This window comes from Enhydra lutris, unplaced genomic scaffold (genome assembly GCF_002288905.1).
Source record: "Enhydra lutris kenyoni isolate GAN:26980312 unplaced genomic scaffold, ASM228890v2 scaffoldscaffold26, whole genome shotgun sequence".
NCBI classification, from domain to species: domain Eukaryota; kingdom Metazoa; phylum Chordata; class Mammalia; order Carnivora; family Mustelidae; genus Enhydra; species Enhydra lutris.
The window spans coordinates 3,527,100-3,545,638 of record NW_019154110.1 but is presented as its reverse complement, the minus strand read 5'-3'; the positions used below and the strand labels follow the sequence as shown (position 1 = coordinate 3,545,638).

At 37.3% G+C, this 18,539-nt stretch overlaps 1 protein-coding gene across 1 annotated transcript in view; it reads left to right on the top strand.

Annotated features, from left to right (window-relative positions):
• Positions 1–18,539, top strand: part of LOC111151718 (EF-hand calcium binding domain 5) — a 119,408-nt gene that overhangs the window by 41,879 nt on the left and 58,990 nt on the right. The window contains exons 6-8 of the mRNA XM_022509880.1: positions 1,135–1,183; positions 4,560–4,630; positions 10,800–10,955. Coding sequence (XP_022365588.1) covers positions 1,135–1,183; positions 4,560–4,630; positions 10,800–10,955 — 276 coding nt within the window. The remainder of the gene's footprint in view (positions 1–1,134; positions 1,184–4,559; positions 4,631–10,799; positions 10,956–18,539) is intronic.

Here is an 18,539-nt window from a genome sequence, read left to right as displayed (position 1 = left end):
CAGAAGGAGTGATGAATAGGCAGAACAAAGAGGATTTTGAGTGTGATGAAACAATTCTGTATGGTACAATAATGATGGATACATGTCATGATACATTTGCCAAAATCCATAAAAATGTACAACATCAAGAGTGATTCCTAACATAAACTGTGGAATTTGGGCGATGATGTTTCATGGAGGTTCATTGATTGTAATGAATGTACCACTGTGGTAGGGAACATTGATAGTGGGGAAGCTGTGTATGTGGTGGGGAGGCAGGGATTATATGGAAACTCACTGTACTTTCTGCTCAGTTTTTCAGTGAACCTAAAGCTGCTCTAAAAAAATCAAGTCTACCTTTTAAATGTTTTTTAATTTCTTTTTTTTTTTTAACATTTTTATTTATTTGACAGACAGAGATCAGAAGTAGGCAAAGAGGCAGGCAGAGAGACAGAGATGGGGAAGTAGGTTTCCCGCCAAGCAGACCCAGTATGGGGCTTGATCCCAGGACCCTGGGATCATGACCCGAGCTGAAGGCAGAGGCTTTAACCCACAGAGCCACCCAGGCACACCAAGTCTACCATTTTTAAAGTAAGCTCTATCCCCAGGGTGGGGCTTGTACTCACGACATGGAGATTGAGTTGCAAGCTCTACAAACTGAGCTAGCCAGGGGCCCCTCAAATCTATTTTTTAAAAAATGGACCAAGAAGAACTCAGGAATTTTGTTTTTTAGTAACTGAAGAACAAGGAATTATAGAGGATTCTTTGGATTGCCAAGCTGGTTGCCAAAGATGCCCAGTGTCTGAGGGTTGCTAGAAATGACCTTGGAGAGGACAAAATAAGATCACTCTCAGTATCCTACTTCCCACATAGAACATTCTCAGTGGGAATCAATAAAGATATATAGGAAAAAAACATTTGCTCTACCTTGAAGGAGTCTATGAAGTAAATGTTAATTTAACTATAGTTATGTAACTATTTATATAGTTAACTATTTCTGTCCCTGGCTTAGAAGGATTACTCAAGACTTAAACAGAAAGCCACTAGATGGTTTTTAGTCTAAAACACTAAATATATGGCAATTGAGATTTAATACATGGTCTATTTTCTTTGATTTATTTATCTATATTTTATCTATATTTCTTTGATTTACAGATTCAGAATGTTCTTCATGAATTTTTTCAAAATCCAGACTTCCATCTTGGTAAACTTGCCTATTTCTGTAGTATTCTGTTTTTCCCTCTTTTATAAGGATGGAGGGAGGTGAGGGGACAGATGCTGGATTAAGATGAAGAGTGAATATTGAGATTTATGTTATTCAAAGTTCTTATACATGTACTTTGCTTCTTTTGCTCTTGCCAGATGGAGAATGTAGAGAAACAGAAAAGCAATCAGTGATTTTTTATCCTTTTAGTCGAGTGCTCCATTTTATTGTAAATACTCTGTATTATCCCTTTATCATCTCACCAAGTTCCTAGAAAATATTACATACATACACAATTTTAAAAAGAGAGGTATAATGTCCTAACTGTGATATAAAGGAAAAATACAAGGAAAGACATAAGAAACTGATATGGACTGTATTTCAATACATAATTGTTTGGTTATTACCTCACTAGAGGTATTACCTCACTGTATTTCAATACATAAATGTTTGGTTATTACCTCACTAGAAGACATATCAGACAAATGTATCAGACATTTGTACTTATTTATAATGAATGTTTAGACATAAGAAAAGTAAAATTATATCCAATTGACCATTTTCTTTGTATTTGATGTTTTGAAGTAAGGGCAAAATTATATATATATATATATTCCCCATAAACAGGAGAGTTACAAATGCAGACTGGCACAGGTGTGTTGTATTGGAGTTCAGACACAACTTACAACATTATCTCTCATTACATAATTTTCTGAAATGGTGGACAACTCTTGGTAAAGTTTCAGAAGGAAGCAAGTACAATTTACTCTCAAATTTCCATAGTAGTTACAGTCTTAGAAAACCTAACAATAAAAAATATACTCGTGTTTATATGTAAAATAGTTTCTAGACTCAAATTTATTCTAAGCAGATTTATCAACTATTTGAGAGAGAGAGAGAGAGCAAGAACGGTGCGGGGGGCAGAGGCAGAAGGAGAGAATCCTCAAGCAGACTTCCCGCTGAGTGTAGAACCCAACACAGGGCTTCATCCTGGGACCCCAAGATCACCTGAGCAAAATCAAAAGTCAGACTCTCAACCAACTGAGCCCCCCAGGTGCCTCAGGAATTTCAGGATTTCTGACCCTACCCTTACCCGCCATCACTGTGCCAACAAAAACTCAAACTACAAATTAACTACAAATTTCCACCATGCTCACTGGGGGTAGAGGGGGGTAGTACTACAACTACAGAGAACCACAGATTTTGATGCTTTTATTTCCAGAATTGTTTCCTCATATGAGATTAAGCAAAAAATTCTGACTTTTAGGGGCATCTGGCTGGTTCATTTGGAAAAGCATGTGATTCTTGATCTTGGCGGTTTGAGTTGGAGCCCCACATTGGGTGTAGAGATTATTTAAAAAATAAATAAACTTAAAAAAATTCTGACTTGTAGAATAAAGCACAAGAGTTTAGGTCCTGAGATTATACATCATTTATATCAAATGACTTTTTTTCAGTTGATTTTTGACCACCATTACATCAATAACAATAGATTGTCAGAAATCTATTTTCACTTTTAAAAAATAAAATATGCTTTCCATCTTCCTGATCATTGGTCCCCAAACATGATTTGGGTCTTGCTGACAACCCTTTCTCCCACATGTTCACAGCCTATCCAAAATCTAGAATTCTTCTTAGTTAGCACAACTTCGACTCCTCTTTCAGAAAATCTTTGAGATAACTTCTTTTATTTATTTACTTTTTGATGAAAGTACAGAGGAGTGAGGGAAGAGAGCTCTATTTGAGACTGTGGTAAAATTAGAGAAATTCCAAACCATTCTAGTTGACAGTGATTTTTTTTTCTCCTCTCACCTCCTATAATACCTCAGATTTCCTGTACCATTCATTCATTCATTCATTCACTCAACATTTATTAAACCCTCACCTAGTTCCAGATACTGTGATGGGGTAGAGGATGCAAAGAGGACTAATGCATCTTTCCTTTCCTTAGGTTCCTCAAAGTCCAGCCAGGGGACAGACACATACACTTAATAACAGCTGTTACCATTAGAAACCAGTGTGGCTTGCATAATCTTCCAGAGCTTGGGGGGAGGTCTGGGATGAGGTTAACAGCATCTAGTGCATAAGCTTATACTAAAGTGTATGTAATCTTCTTATGACAATAACTGATATCTCATAATAAGCAGTTATAAAAACTAAGAGTGAGTAAAGAATCTTATATGTACCAGCCCATGACAGGCAGGAAGATTTGGGGTTAGAAGTAGGAGAGGAAGCCAGTGCTTTCATCATGAACTTTTATACAGTTTGTGTTTGGTTTTTGTTAAGGTCAATAAAGATTACAAAATTGTCATATCAAAACGAGGTTTAAAAAAATCTCTATTGGAATTAACTGTCATATTTACCATTATTGATCACTCTGTTATTTATGAAACTCCTTTTTTTGTTGGTTTTTGTGATACCATTCTCTCTTGGTTTTTCATCAATCACTGATCGCCTTTAGCTTTTTTTGTTTCTTGGTTCTTCTTTTATTTGTACCTTAGATGTTTTCAGTTTTCTTTTTATATCTACTATCATTTTACACATTATACACACTACCTGGGTTCTTATTTAAACCCATGACTTGAGCTGATGACTCATCAGTATGTCTATATTCCCATCGCAACCCTTCCCCCTGAGCTCCCAGACCTATAGGAAAAGATCTACAAGGTAAGTGATGAAGTGAAAAAAAAAAGTTGTGGATCAGTATGTTCACATGTATGGGTAGAAAAACAAAAAAATGTATGTTATAAGAAAAAATACCTAGAAAGGTTGCTGGAAGGGTGTCAACAAATGGGTGACAGTGGTTCCTTCTGGGGCAGCGGTGGGGAAGGGGAAGTGAGAATGATGGTGGGCAGCAGGGTAAAAGGGAGATATTCAAGTTTTGCTGCTTATGCTTTTGTACTATTTGCATCTTTTACTAAAAGAAAATATTCGTATATTGTTCATTTAATAAACATTAAAGACAAAATATTTAAAAAGAAAGTTTGTAGAACTATTGTGCTTTAGGACCTGCTTCTGTAAATGCTAGCACAAACCAACAAACCAACAAGACTACAGATCTTGTAGTCTTTTTTATACTATTGATGTCATATTTGTTTTTGCTTTATCACAAACTGGTCATTAAAAATGTAGACCTGTCTATTTTAGGGTTTGGGTTGCTTGGTCAAATAAAAGCCAGGAAAAGTAATAATTGTGTAGTAATTGGAATGTTAACCCAACTACATATCATTTGCTTTATTGTAAATATTGATGTATATTAAGATAGATGTTAATTAAGAAATAATTTTATGTTCTTCTTCTAAAGTGCTATAAGATGAATATGAAATATGAATATACAACCAAACTAACCAGCAAATAACTTTTATTCCATAATTAGAAGCATGTTGCCAAAAATTGGATATTGCTGACTCAATGGAACCAAGGTTGAATAAAATGGAATTTATAGAAGTAAGAAGTTACATATTCATTATTTGAATCAAATTATTTTGTATGGGCATTACACACACATTAACTTAGAATTAAGTTAAAACATACTAACTTATTTCTATTCTAAGATGAAATATTATTTTATTTTATTTTAACTTTTCTGAAGTTAGGGTATATCTTATAATCAAAGGCATTTTACAGTTTCTTTCAATTATTGGTACTCATGATGTGAAAGTGAGAAAAACTTTCACTCACACCTTCAGTTAAGATCAAGAAAAACCAGTTTCTTTTTCTATTGCATTTTAGATAAAGAAGCCTAAAAGTTATAAACCATTTCCTTTAGACCAGGTATTGTCCTAAGCTATTCATATATTAACTCAGGTAATGCTCTCAACAATCCTTATTTTTATTTTTATAAATGAAGACACTTAAGGTGCAAATTGGTTAAGTTACTTGCACTAGGTGTCATAATTAGTGAAGCTGGGCAAATTTGTACTCAGGAAGTTTGGTTTCAAAATCTACATAATATTTCATCTGAAAAAGTATGGGATTACTTTTGTCTTGGGATTATATTAGGATAAACAAAAGGAGCAATTTAATGGTACCAGAGTCGTAAGTGTTTTATGGGTTACCTGGAATTGTTAAAATGCCCATAATTTTTAAAGATGACAGTCCCACAAATAGCTGTGTGCTTCTCTCCAAAGGGAAAAAAAGTTTCTGTAGATTGTTTTGAACATGGAACCCATTTTCCAAATAGAAGCAATATTTTATATAGTGGCTGAGGTCTGTGGTTTATCTTATTTTTGTATTATTTTTTTAAAGTAGGCTCCACACCCATCATGGAGCCCAATGCAGGGCTTGAACACACAATCCTGAGTTCAAGACCTGAGCTGAGGGGTGCCTGGGTGGCTCAGTCGGCTAAGTGTCTGACTTCGGCTTGGGTCATGATCCAGGGTCCGAGGATCAAGCCCCGTGTCAGGCTCTCTGCTCGGTGGGGAATCTGCTTCTCCCACCCCCTCTGCCCCTCCCCCTGCTTGTGCATTCTCTCTCTCTCTCTCTCTCTCTCTCTCAAATAAATAAATAAATAAATCTTAAAAAAAAAAAAAAAAAAAGAGCGGACCTGAGATCAACAGTTGGACACTTAACCAACTGAGCCACCCAGGTGCCCCAGGGGTCTGTGGTTTGAATGTGCCTGAAATGGAATTCTTAACACAAGTGACTATTTCTGTGAAATATTTCTGTGAAATATTTCTGTGGAAAATGCTATCTGGAGAAGGCATCACAACGCACTACCAGGGAAAGGAATGTTCTTATCTCTAAACCACTAGTGATAACTACGTGCAAGACTTTTAGTATGGCCAGAGTTTATGGAGTGAAGGGTAAAGATGGCCTCAGGCAGAGGAGAAATTCCAAAGACTCCAGACTGAGGAACTGAGGGAGGCTGATCTCTCATCATTGCAGATTGTCTTTCCCTACCTCTGGGGGCTCCAGAGGTTGTCATACTTCTGTTTCTGTTGATAGTATCAGATGGTTCTGGCCTGGGTTATACTCCTCCCCTGGTGTAATTTCAAGGTTAACTCCCCAAACTCTTGCCTCCAAAGTAGTAACAAAGTATAGCTTTCTCAAACAAAGGACTGTTCTCTAGGGCAGCGTAACCTGCTTATTGGTTCTCTCACTCTAGGCACCAGAATCCTGACTCAAATCGTCATTTGTGTTCATTGTCATTCCCAGTTATCTATTACAGACAAAAGTCTTTATCGTGTGAGTCTATAAATACAGCAAGTGGATTGAGAATGGATGAATGCATACTATAGAATAAGAACTTTGTACTTTTTGTCCCATGTGTGGTTGTCCAATGGGACGGTAATGGAAAGATGCCTCACACACAGTTATAGGCTGTAAAATTTCTCTTAAGGCAAAGGATTTAATATCCACAGAGATGTCCTGTTATATACAAAGCAGGATACAACACAGCGTGCTTCCAAACAGAGGTTCCCCAAAGTTTTCCACAGGAATTAGACCATTAGCATGGGTCAATGGTTTAGATTTTCAAATCATCCTGGTTTGCCCGCACCCCGGGGGTTTCTTAGAACATGGGACTCTCAGTGCTGAAACTAGGAAAGTCCCAGGCAACCTGAGGCAGATGGCCACCCTCACTGAAGAACTTGTTTTGCTTTGATCTTATCCCCCACCTGTTCATCGTGAAGACGCAGGCCACACATCCACCTGCTCACCAGGGGCAAGTGAAAGCAATCTAACACCTTCTTGTTTACTGTGGGACTGGGGAGAACGAGGGTCAGTTTCCCAGGAGCATCCTTCAGCAGGCCTGGGCTTCAAGCGGTCTAAAGTCTGCATCTGAATTTTTTAATGGGCTTAAGAATAATCATATGCAGGGGAGCCTGGGTGGCTCCGTTGGTTAAGTGTCTGCTTTTGGCTCAGGTTATGATCCCAGGGTCCTGGGATCAAGTTCCCACATCAGGCTCCTTACTCAGCTGGGAGTCTGCTTCTCCCTCTTCCTCTGCTGTGTGCTCCCTCTCTCTGTCAAATTAAAAAAAAAAAAAAAAGGAATAATTATATGCAAAAACTAGAAATACTATTCAGTGGGATTCAGATATTAACTTTGGATTCTGTGACACTAAGGAACCGGTGCAGGGGTTAATAAGGGCCATGTCTCTGCCTGAATTCTATTCTCTGGGACTGAGTCTGTTCTTGCTCCACACTGGTCAGCTTCAAGATAATCAGCCTCTCATGCTCAGTTGTTTTATACGTCATACAGTCTGAGGCCTTCAAACTGATGTGGCTCAAAGTTGACATTTTAAACAGAGAGGCTTCATCAAATTACTCAAAGATTGTGGCTTTCCTGCTCAACCCAAGCTGTGCATTTCCCCCAAAATGGAATGTATGCAAGTGGCTCTCTATTCTGTTATTTGTGATTTGCATTTTATAATTTTTGCTGTTTTGTTCTGCTTATTTTGTTTCTCTTGTGCTTTGAGCTATGGCAGGGGAGGACAGAAGAAGGAAGAATGATGACTTTAGGGGAGCTGTAGGTAGAAGCAGCAATGTGCTGTGAACACTGCCTGAGGAAGCCTTGGGGTGAAATGAGCAAATTCTAAACCAGGGAAATGGGACGGTCTATGATAAACTATCCTCCAAGGTGTGTGCCTTCATAGGTGGTCTTCAACCATAAGAAATACATAAAGGAGTTTACCGATCAGCAAATCCTAATTGTCAGTTTTCTAGGGCTACCATAACAAAGTCCTGGGTGACTTAAACCTCAGGAACTTAATTTCTCACAGTCTGGAGACTAGAAGTCCAAGACAAGGTATTGGCAGGGTTGGTTTCTTCTGAGGGCCCCTCTCCTTGGCTTATAGGTGGTCATCTTTTCCCTGTGTCTTCACATGGTCTTTCCTCTGCACATGTCTGTGTCCAAATTTCCCCTTCTTATTAGAACACTGGTCGTATTAGCTAATGACCCACCCTAATGAGCTCATTTTAATTTAATTACCTCTTTAAAGATCTTATCTCAAGGGCACCTGGGTGGCTCAGTTGCTTAAGTGTCTGCCTTTGGCTCAAGTTATGATCTTGGGATCCTGGGATGGAGCCCTAAGTCAGGCCCCCTATTCAGCGGAGAGTCTGCTTGTCCCTCTGCCTCTGCCACTCTTCCCTGCTCATGCACACTCTCTTGCTCGCTCTCTCGAATAAATGAATAAAATCTTTAAAAAATAAAAGACAAAGATCCTATCCCAAAATATAGTCACATCCTGGGGTACTAGGGGTTAGACCTTCAACGTATGAACTTTGGGGGGACACAACCTGTACCAGAACATTGCCTAAGCTACCTTTCAACAGTAGGGGAAAAATCATGTGTTTCAATCTGTCACTTTTATTATTATTGGATATTAAGACCTTTGTTCAATTCATTTGTTAAGCAAATGGTTCTGACTTTTAAAAATCAAAAGACCTAAAGTATATTTATGCTTTGTTGAGTATATAATTAGCATTAATTATTTTTAAAAGTTCCCTGAGACTGGAAATCTAATTTTCTGACCAAATGCTATATGAACACACTTTTTCAATGATGGATAGCCAGTATCATCTGTGTATTTCAATATTCTATAGTCTTTGTTTGCAGGATATTTCTGAAAATGTTATTACTATCAGGACTTACCAGTGCAGTTTGGAAGTTAATACCTAAAGTAGTTAATTTCCAAATACAGTTTCTTTCTATTGCTTTTATATTACCTGCTTCATCAACACTCAAGTATGTCTACAATTAAATAAGGGTGAATCCCAATGGCCCAGAGCTGTAAAACTTAACAGTAAATACCAGGCTATTAAGTATGACATTTACTATATTCTCAAAATTTTGGTTTTCAAGTCAGAAAGGAACAGCCCAGAATTCATCACAATGGCACCCAGCACACGGAGATAGCTTGATTAAGTACAATTCAAATGGTTAGCAGTTCACAGAGTTATTAAGTGGAAGGATACTCATAGTTCATTATATTCTTAAATTAATCTAAGCAATAATTTCAGGATTGATGGATATTAACTGATTTATTCCATGGGAGGATAGGAAAACACAAAGGCCCTGTATTTTCACTTTCTCTGTTTTTACAAGAGACACCGGCAAACTTCTGTTACTGTTCTATTTGGAATTTGATCTGTAGTTAGTTGGCAACTGGTAGTCTTTATGTCCTATCGCCCATGTTTAGAGAACACAGTCATTCAGAAAACCCATAGGCTCTAAATCCAGAACGTTGAAGTGTCTCTTGGAGAAACAGTTAAACTAATCCTTGGTTTAATAGGATTACCACAACCAGAAAACTCAAATGGCCTTATGGTCAATTCCCAAAAGCTTAATTCATGTATTAAGGATTAAACAGGATCTTAGGATTCTGGAACAATTAAGACAGTTGTCCCATGTCATCTATTTCAGTGGTTCTCAACCTTTAGTGAACATAAGAATAACCCAGAGGGTTTATTTATTTATTTATTGACTCCAGGGTGGATTTATTTCTAGTTACCATGTATAAAAGTTGGAGGAAGAAGACCCAAGTCTGCCTGTCCCCTTGGCTGGAGCCCACTTGAATTTCCATACATGGTTTCCACAACCACATGCCCCCACTAGCTAACGTCACAAGAGTTCTGAGTGTTGGGATATAAGGAAAGAATAACAGTGGAAATATGCTGGGGTCTCTTTTTTTTTATTAACATATAATGTATTATTTGCCCCAGGGGTACAGGTCTGTGAATCAACAGGTTTACATATTTCACAGCACTCACCATAGCACATACCCTCCCCAATGTCCATCACCCAGCCACCCTGTCCCTCCCCCCATACCCCCAGCAACACTCAGTTTGTTTTGTGAGATTAAGAGTCTCTTACGGTTTGTCTCTGCACACCACCCCACACCCCTCCCCCACCATCTCTTCCTTAAGAGGGAAAAGAAAGATTATTTCCCTTCTCCAAGAATCCTGGGGGCAACAGGTCTGATCATGTGACATCTCATATTTTTTCTGTTCTGACTCTGCACACTTGTGACTGGAAGGAGCCTGGTTAAGAGCTAGAAGTGTATTTTGCTTCCAGAGGGCTTTTTAGAAAAAACAGATTCTCAGTCCCACTCCAGAACTTGTGATTCAGTTGGTCTAGAGTAGGGCACCCAAATTTATATTTCTTTTCCTTTTTCTAAAAAAAATTTTTTTTATTTCTTTTCAGTGTTCCAGAATTCATTGTTTATGCACCACACCACCCACAATCCCCATTTCTTATACTCCAATCATTAAACATAGCTAGTCTTGGAAAAAGCATGGTCTTATATGCCATACATCAAAAGGAAAACTATATTCAATTTTTAGAACTATTAATGTACAGGCAACGTTTTATAACTGCTGCGAGTTCATACTGTGAGGTGAAAAGTCTGCCCTATATAATGCTGATGTGATCCAGAGGCGAATTGTTCCAAAAATAGCCTTACTGGTGTGTGGTTTTGGGGATTGTATTGGTCACCTCTCTCTGCAGCACAGCTGTAGAGTAGTACTAACATGAAAATGCTTTTATCTATGTGACAAGCAAATGATATGGGAAAAATTGTAGCCAATAATTTGATGTACATTGACTGAATCCTTGGAAAAATCCAAGTGAAGAGCCTATTTTAAATCAACTCATTTATCCTCTTTTTCTGTGCAGTACCTCTCTTCACACATTGCAGACTTTAAAAGTGAAATGTTTGAGAAACTCCTTAAGCACCTTTGTCATTGTGCAGATGAATTCCGGGAGGTCATAAAAATGGACATGCGGAGGCAAATGTTTGCTCAACTCTTCCTGGATTGTGACCATGGGAAGGTAAGATAAGAACCTTAAAGCAGTGCTTCTCAAACTATTTGTTTTGTGAAGGACCAGTTTTTAGGTTGTAGTTTGGTATGATGATGCTGTTTTTAATTGCTAATCCAGTGTTGGCTGACACTAAATGAAGATGGACTGCTAGGGGGGAAAATGCATATGCCAAATATAATCCACATTTTTTTAAAAGATTTCATTTATTTATTTGAGAGAGAGACAGAGAGAGCACAAACGGGAAGGGTGGGGTAGAGGGAGAGGGGATAAGCAGACTTCCCACTGATTGCGTAGCTGGGCATGGGGCTCAGTCCCAGAACCCTGAGATCATGACCTGAGCCAAAGTCAGACTCTCAGCTGAACCACCCAGGTGCCCCAGTCCACAATTTTTTGATTATCAGATTCAAATATGATTTATTATCAGCTAACTTTCTCAAGTTGTTGTAAAATTGTCTAGATACTATTCTCAGTTTCTGTACCTTTCTTTGTCACAGAGTGGTACCAGCCTGTAGACTACATCTTACCATTTCACTGTATTTTACAATGCACATCTTGTCTCTAAATCTCTTTCCCATTCATGAATGGGCACTTAAGACTGTTTTTCCTTACTTTCTTTGCTGGTGACTTCCTATAGAAAAGAGGTGTTGGGAATAAGAAGCTTACCACATTTTCTTATGCTGCTACTTAACACAAGAAAAGTTGGTATCTAAAAGTATTTCTAAGAATGGTATTTGGAAGGGTACAAGTAAGCCAGGATACCAAATGGATTTGTAAAAATAGATACAAGCTTTATTGAAATATATTTGTGGGGTGCCTGAGTGGCTCAGTCAGTTAAGCATCTGCTTTTGGCTCAGGTCATGATCCCAGGGTGCTGGGATCAAGTACCCCATCAGGATTCTTGCTCAGCAGGGAGCCTGCTTTTCCCTCTCCCTCTGTCTGCTGCTCCCCCTTATTGTTCTCTCTCTCTCTCTCTCTCTGACAAATAAATAAAATATTAAAAAAAAATACATTTTTATGAACTTAATATTTATCTGTATCCCCATGTTCCAGAAAAGATTTAAGGATGCTTACTAATTAGATAAAATGCAACAAAGGAACATAGATAGATAAAAAACAGGATGAGAGAAGAGAAAAATGAGAGGATACTAAATGAAGCCCCAAATGTATATTATAATGACTAAATATTTGTTCTGGGTCATCAACAAGTTTGAATCTAAGCTTCCTAGCAGTGAACGTGAAAAGGGAAACATAACTAAATACTCTATTGACAATGTATGTAAGATAAATGTAAACTGGGAAAGGAAGTACAGATATTGAATCACCCTTGCAGCCCAGGAATAAGTCCCACTTGAGTGGTGAATGATTTTTTTAAGGTACTGTTGGATTCAATTTGCTAGTATTTCATTAAAAATTTTTGCATCCATGTTCATCAGAGATATTGGCCTGTAGTTCTCTTTTTTTAGTGGCGTTTTAATCTGGTTTTGGTATCAGGGCAATGCTGGCCTCAGAATGGATTTGTTTTCCTTTCCTTTCTTTCTTTTGTTCATTCATTCTTTCCTTCCTTCCTTCTTTTCTTTCTCTCTCTCTCTTCCTCCCTCCCTTCCTTCCTTCCTTCCTTCTTTTTTTGAATAGTTTGAGAAGAATAGGTATTGACTCTTCTTTAAATGTTTGGTAGAATTCCCCTGTGAAGCTATCTAGCCCTGGACTTTTTTGGTTTTTGGGAGTTTTTTGATTACTGATTCAATTTCTTTGCTGATTATCAGTCTGTTCAAGTTTTCTATTTCTCCCTATTTCAGTTCTGGTAGTGTAAATGTTTCTAGGAATTTATCCATTTTTTCTAGATTGTCCAGTTTGTTGGCATATAGTTTTTCATAATAATCTCTTACGATTCCTTGTATTTCTGTGGTGTTAGTTGTTAGTTCCCCTCTCTCATTTGTGACTTTATTTATTTGGGTCCTTTCTCTTTTTGGCAAGTCTGGCTAGGGGTTTATCAATTTTATTAATTTTTTCAAAGAACCAGCTCCTGGTTTCATTGATCTATTCTATTGTTTTTTTTCAGTTTTGATATCATCTATTTCTGCTCTTGTCTGTATTATTTTCCTTCTTCTGCTGGATTTAAGCTTCACTTGTTGTTCTTTTACTAGCTTCTTTAAATGTAAGGTTAGGTTATTTGGGATTTTTCTTATATCCTGAGGTAGGTCTGACACAGCCACTCTGAAAAACAGTATGGAGTTTCCTCAAAAAGATAAAAATAGAACTGCCCTACCATCCAGCAATTGCACTACTAGGTATTTACCCAAAGAATACAAAAATACTAATTCAAAGTGATACATGCACCCTGATGTTTATAGCACCATTATCAACAATAGCCAAATTATGGAAAGAGCCCAGATGTCCATCAATTGATGAATGGATACAGATTATGTGATATATGATATATATATATATCATATATATGTGATATATATATATGAGAGAGAGAGATTGATTTACTATTAGATATCACTCAGACATAAAAAAGAAGAATGAAATCTTGCCACTTGCAATGACGTGGATGGAGCTAGAGTATAATGCTGAGCGAAATAAGTCAGTCAGAGAAAGACAAATACCATATGATTTCACTCATATGTGGAATTTAAGAAATTTAAAGAAATTTAAGAAACAAAACAAATGAACATGGGGTGAAAAGAGACAAGCCAAGAAACAGACTCTTTTTTAAAAATTTTAATTTAAATTTTAGTTAACATACAGTGCAATATTGGTTTCTGGAGTAGAACTCAGTGATTGTACAACACCGAGGCACCCCCAGACTCTTAATTATAGAAAACAAACTGATGTTACCAGAGGGAAGGTAGGTAGGGGGAGGGGTTAAATAGGTAAAGGGGATTAAGGAGGATACTTGTTTTAATAAGCAGCAGATGTTGTATATAGGTGTTGAATTACTTAATTCTATGCCTGAAAATAATATTACACTGTATGTTAACTAACTGGAATTGAATTAAATCTTTTTTTTTTTTTTTTTTTTTAAAGAAGAAGTACAGGAGCACCTGGGTGACTCAGTCAGTTAAATGTCTCTTGATTTCGGTTCAGGTCATGATCTCAAGGTTGTGAGACTGAGGCCCACGTTGAACTCTGCACCAAGTGTAGAGCCTGCTTGAGATTCTCAATCTCTCTCTCTCTCCCTCTCCAAAAAGAAAAAGAAGATGTACAGAAATTTGGGATTCAAAGTACAGTCGGGAGTTTCTCTTGGAAGTGCTCATTTAAGGGGCCCTACGCAATGAAGGGAACATTCATTATGATGGCCTTATAAGAAATGAAACACTTTCTTAGGACACTTTCTTATAACTGCTTTAAATATAGACAAATGGCACCACGTAAGACTACAATTCAGAAAAAAACACATTTTTTTTTGAAAGAGAGAGAATGCAGCTGAGGGAGAGAGAGAATCTTAAGCAGGCTCCGCACCCAGTGTGGAGCTTGATCTCATGCCCTGAAATCATGACCTGAGTCAAAATCAAGAATCGACTGCTTAACAGACTGAGCCACCCAGGCACCCCCGAAAAAACAATTCTTAAAGGAGCCGACATATTGCAGTCTAGGTTCTCAGATCCTTGCCAACTTGGTTTAAGTAAGGAATATATTTTATAAAATCTGAAATGTCTGTGCATCCTTCAGGCAATCCTCCTTGAATATTGATTGCTCCAACAACATGGATGGATCTAGAGGGTTTAATGCTCAGTGAATTAAGCCAGTCAGAGAAAGACAAGTACCATATGGTCTCACTCATATGTGGGATTTAAGAAACAAAACAAATGAACAAAGAAAGAAAGAAAGAGAGAGAGAAACCAAAAAACAGACTCTTATCTATAGAGAACAAACTAATGGTTACCAGAGATGAAGGGGATGAGGGGGATGGGAGGATATAGGTAGAGGAGATTAAGAATCACTTATGATGAGCACTGAGTAATGTACAGAATTGTTGAATTATTCTATTGTACACCTGAAACTAATAGAACACTATGCCTTAACCATACTGAAATTTAAAAAAAAAATAAGGCTGACAATGACAAGTATTGGCAAAGATATGGAACAAGTAGAATCCTCACGTGCTGCTGATAGGAATGGAATAACCACTTTGGAAAGCATTTTGGCAGTTTCTTAATAAGTTAAACATATACTTACCATATGACCCAGCAACCAACAATTCCACTCCTAGGTATTTACCAAGAAGAAATGAAATAAAATTTGAAAAATTGGAAATATATGTATATTCAAATTCTTATATGCAAATGCTCTTAGTAGTCTAATTCACAACAACTCTGAACTAGAAACAACCCAAGTGTCCATCAACTTAGGGATAAACACACTGTAGTATAGCCATACAATGGAATATTACTCAGCAATAAAAAGAAATGAGCTGTTAGGTAAGCCTGGTGGTCGGTATTAAGAAGGGTACGTATCTTTAAAAAAAAAAAAAAAAGAAGGGTATGTATCGCAGGGAGCACTGGTGTGGTGCAAAAACAATGAATCTTGGAACACTGAAAAAATAAAATTAAATAAAAAAAATAAAAATAAAAAAAGAAATGAGCTACCAATACACACAATAACGTTGATGAGTTTCAAAAATATTATAATAAATGAAAGAAGGAAGACATAAAAGAATACATGCTACCTTATTTCATTTATATGAAAATCCAGAAAAAGGAAAACTATAGGAATAGAAAGCAGAATGATAGTTTTCTGGGGCCATAAGTAGTGGGGACTGATTACAAAGCAGCACAAGGAAACTTCTTGGTTTAACGAAAAAATTCATATCTTCATTGTGGTAGTAGTTACATGGGTGTATACGTTGTCACAACCATTGAACTCTACACTTAAAATTGGCTCATTTTATTGGATATAAGTTATACTTCATTGAGGTCAATTTAAAAAAACAAGAATATTCATGGCTTTATTTGTAATAGTCAAAAACTAAAAACAATACAAATATATATTAACAATAGTAAGATTAAATAAATGTTTATATATTAATGCAATGGAATATTATGTAACCATGAAAAATAAATTACAGACAAAGGAAACATGAATAACATTCATGGATATATTGAACAAAAGAAGATATAAAAGGACATGTACTATATAATTCCATCTATGTGAAATTTAAAAATAGGCAAGCTATAGTGAAAATATCAGAATAATAATAACCTTTGGAGGAATTATTGACTAAGAGAAACCATGAAGGAGTCTTCAGGCAATGATGAAAACGTTCTATCTCTTTACCTGAGTGGTACTCATATGGAGTATAGATAGGTAAACACTCATTGAGCTAAATGCTTGGGATTTGCATGCCGTATTATATTTTTTAAAAGTAGGGGCACCTGGGTGGCTCAGTGGGTTAAGCCTCTGCCTTCAGCTCAGGTCATGATCTCAGGGTCCTGGGATCGAGCCCCGCATCGGGCTCTCTGCTCGGCAGTGAGCCCGCTTCCTCCTCTCTCTGCCTGCCTCTCTGCCTACTTGTGATCTCTCTCTCTCTCTCTCTCTCTCTGTCAAATAAATAAATAAATAAATAAATAAATAAATAAATAAATAAATAAATAAAAGTATACTCCATGGGCACCTGGGTGGCTCAGTCAGTTAAGCAGCTGCCTTTGGCTCAGGTCATGATCCCAGGGTCCTAAAATTGAGCCCCCCATCAGGCTCCCTGCTCTGTGGGGAGCCTGCTTTCTCTTGCCCTCTCCCTCCTGGTCCACCAGCTTGTATTCTCTTTCTCTTTGTCAAATAAATAAATAAAATCTAAAAAAATTTAAAAAAATAAATAATGTTCCATGCCCAGCACAGAGCCTGAGATCAAAGGTCTGAGCTGAGATCAAGAGTCAGATGCTTAACCAACTGAGCCATCCAAATGCCCCCACCTTATTACATATCTATTATTCCTCAGTGAAAAAGTTTTAAAAATTATCTCTGTGGTTGTTTAGGATGGAGTGCCTTTTGAAGGAAGGGCTTTAAGGGAACAAGTGGCTGCTGCATTTAACCATAATCACAGTAACTGTTGACTATAAGGGCTCTCAGTGAATGGACTTCATTTCACTGCATTGGAGAGGTTGTAGAAAGTAAAAAACAAGCTCAGGGCTTTACATTCTGAGCTCAAGTTGCAGTCAGAAAACAAGAAAATTTCATGATGACTTTGAAGGAATCTATTTCTTGTAGATTCAGGACAGATGTGGATGAAAAATCAGCCCACAAATTTAATGTGACAGGATTAAAATGTAAGTTGAATTCATACAGCTGCCAAGTCTGTTATGTGAAAGTTAACATGCCTCTTGAAAAACAGAGAGACCCTGAGACTTAGAATGTTTACATTGGATGGAAGCTAAGACTTGAGCTACAAATCTCTCTAAGCCTCCCTTGGCAGCAGAAGCAATCCCTCTCCTATTTGAGAATATTAGCTTTTCTTCACTTAGAGTCTCTATAATAACTTCACTTAAGGCAATTAGCTTACAGGGTATGTCTATTTTCCTTAAGGTCCACCTGTACAACATTCATTGCCTTTAGACCCAAAATTGGAGTCAGATCTCAGCATGTCCCATCAGGACAAGTCAATCTGGACTAAGAAGTTACTGTTGGTACTCCAAGAGAATAGAAAGTTTTTTTGCTCATTTATAACAACGAAAACCTGGAGGATATGTGTGGGGATTGAGTACAAAACTTTTAGACTAAGAAAGATGGATGTAAGTTTGGATTGGCTCAAACCTGTCAATACTGTTATACTTAGAAAATTTACTTAGCTGTAATATTTTTAGTATCTGAGAATGGTTTTAACAGTTCCCTTGGTAGGTAAACTGAAACTTTGACCCAAATAAGGCCTATATTAAATGAGATTGAGATGCCAGAATCTTCTTGGCATGCTATAGAGGAAGAAATCCAAAGGCTTATAAGGTTGCTGAAGTTGATTTCTCTTATGTAACCTGCCTATTATGCACCTTTACCATATCCTCCCAAAGGGGCCAGATGACACTTTCTTGAGAAATACGTCAATGAAGGGAGCATTAGCGTCTTTGGTAGCTGTCCTCTGTAGGCTGAAGATGATGGTAGTAGATACTGCCATTAAAATTTTAGGATTCTTATGGGATTCCAGAGTGATAGAAGACATGGTGTATAATTGCCAGAAACAAGGTCTACTGGTCAAAATCAGTGCTCATCAATACCATAGATAAATGGTATTTTGGTTTGCTGCCCAAGGTCAAAGCCCATATTATAATGGGCTCATTTTGTCTAGGACTCACACCACAGTTATTTACCTACTTACTGAATATATAATTAGAATTACCACAATGAACAGCAAGAATTAAAGTGACTATCTGAAAATTTTAACCCACATGGATTTTCTGTGGTGATCATGATTTCCACTGAGGTTAAATAGATAGGATATCTACTAAATTGTTGCTAGAGTTTTTTATAGAAAAGCTCTAACTATGGGGCCAGAAACAGTTGAGACACTTCAATGGAGAATCTTAGCTTCTTATCCAGTTTCCTGACTTAAGCCAATTTACACACCTAGAATTCTTTGATGTAGAGTAAGAGGCTGGGTCTCTT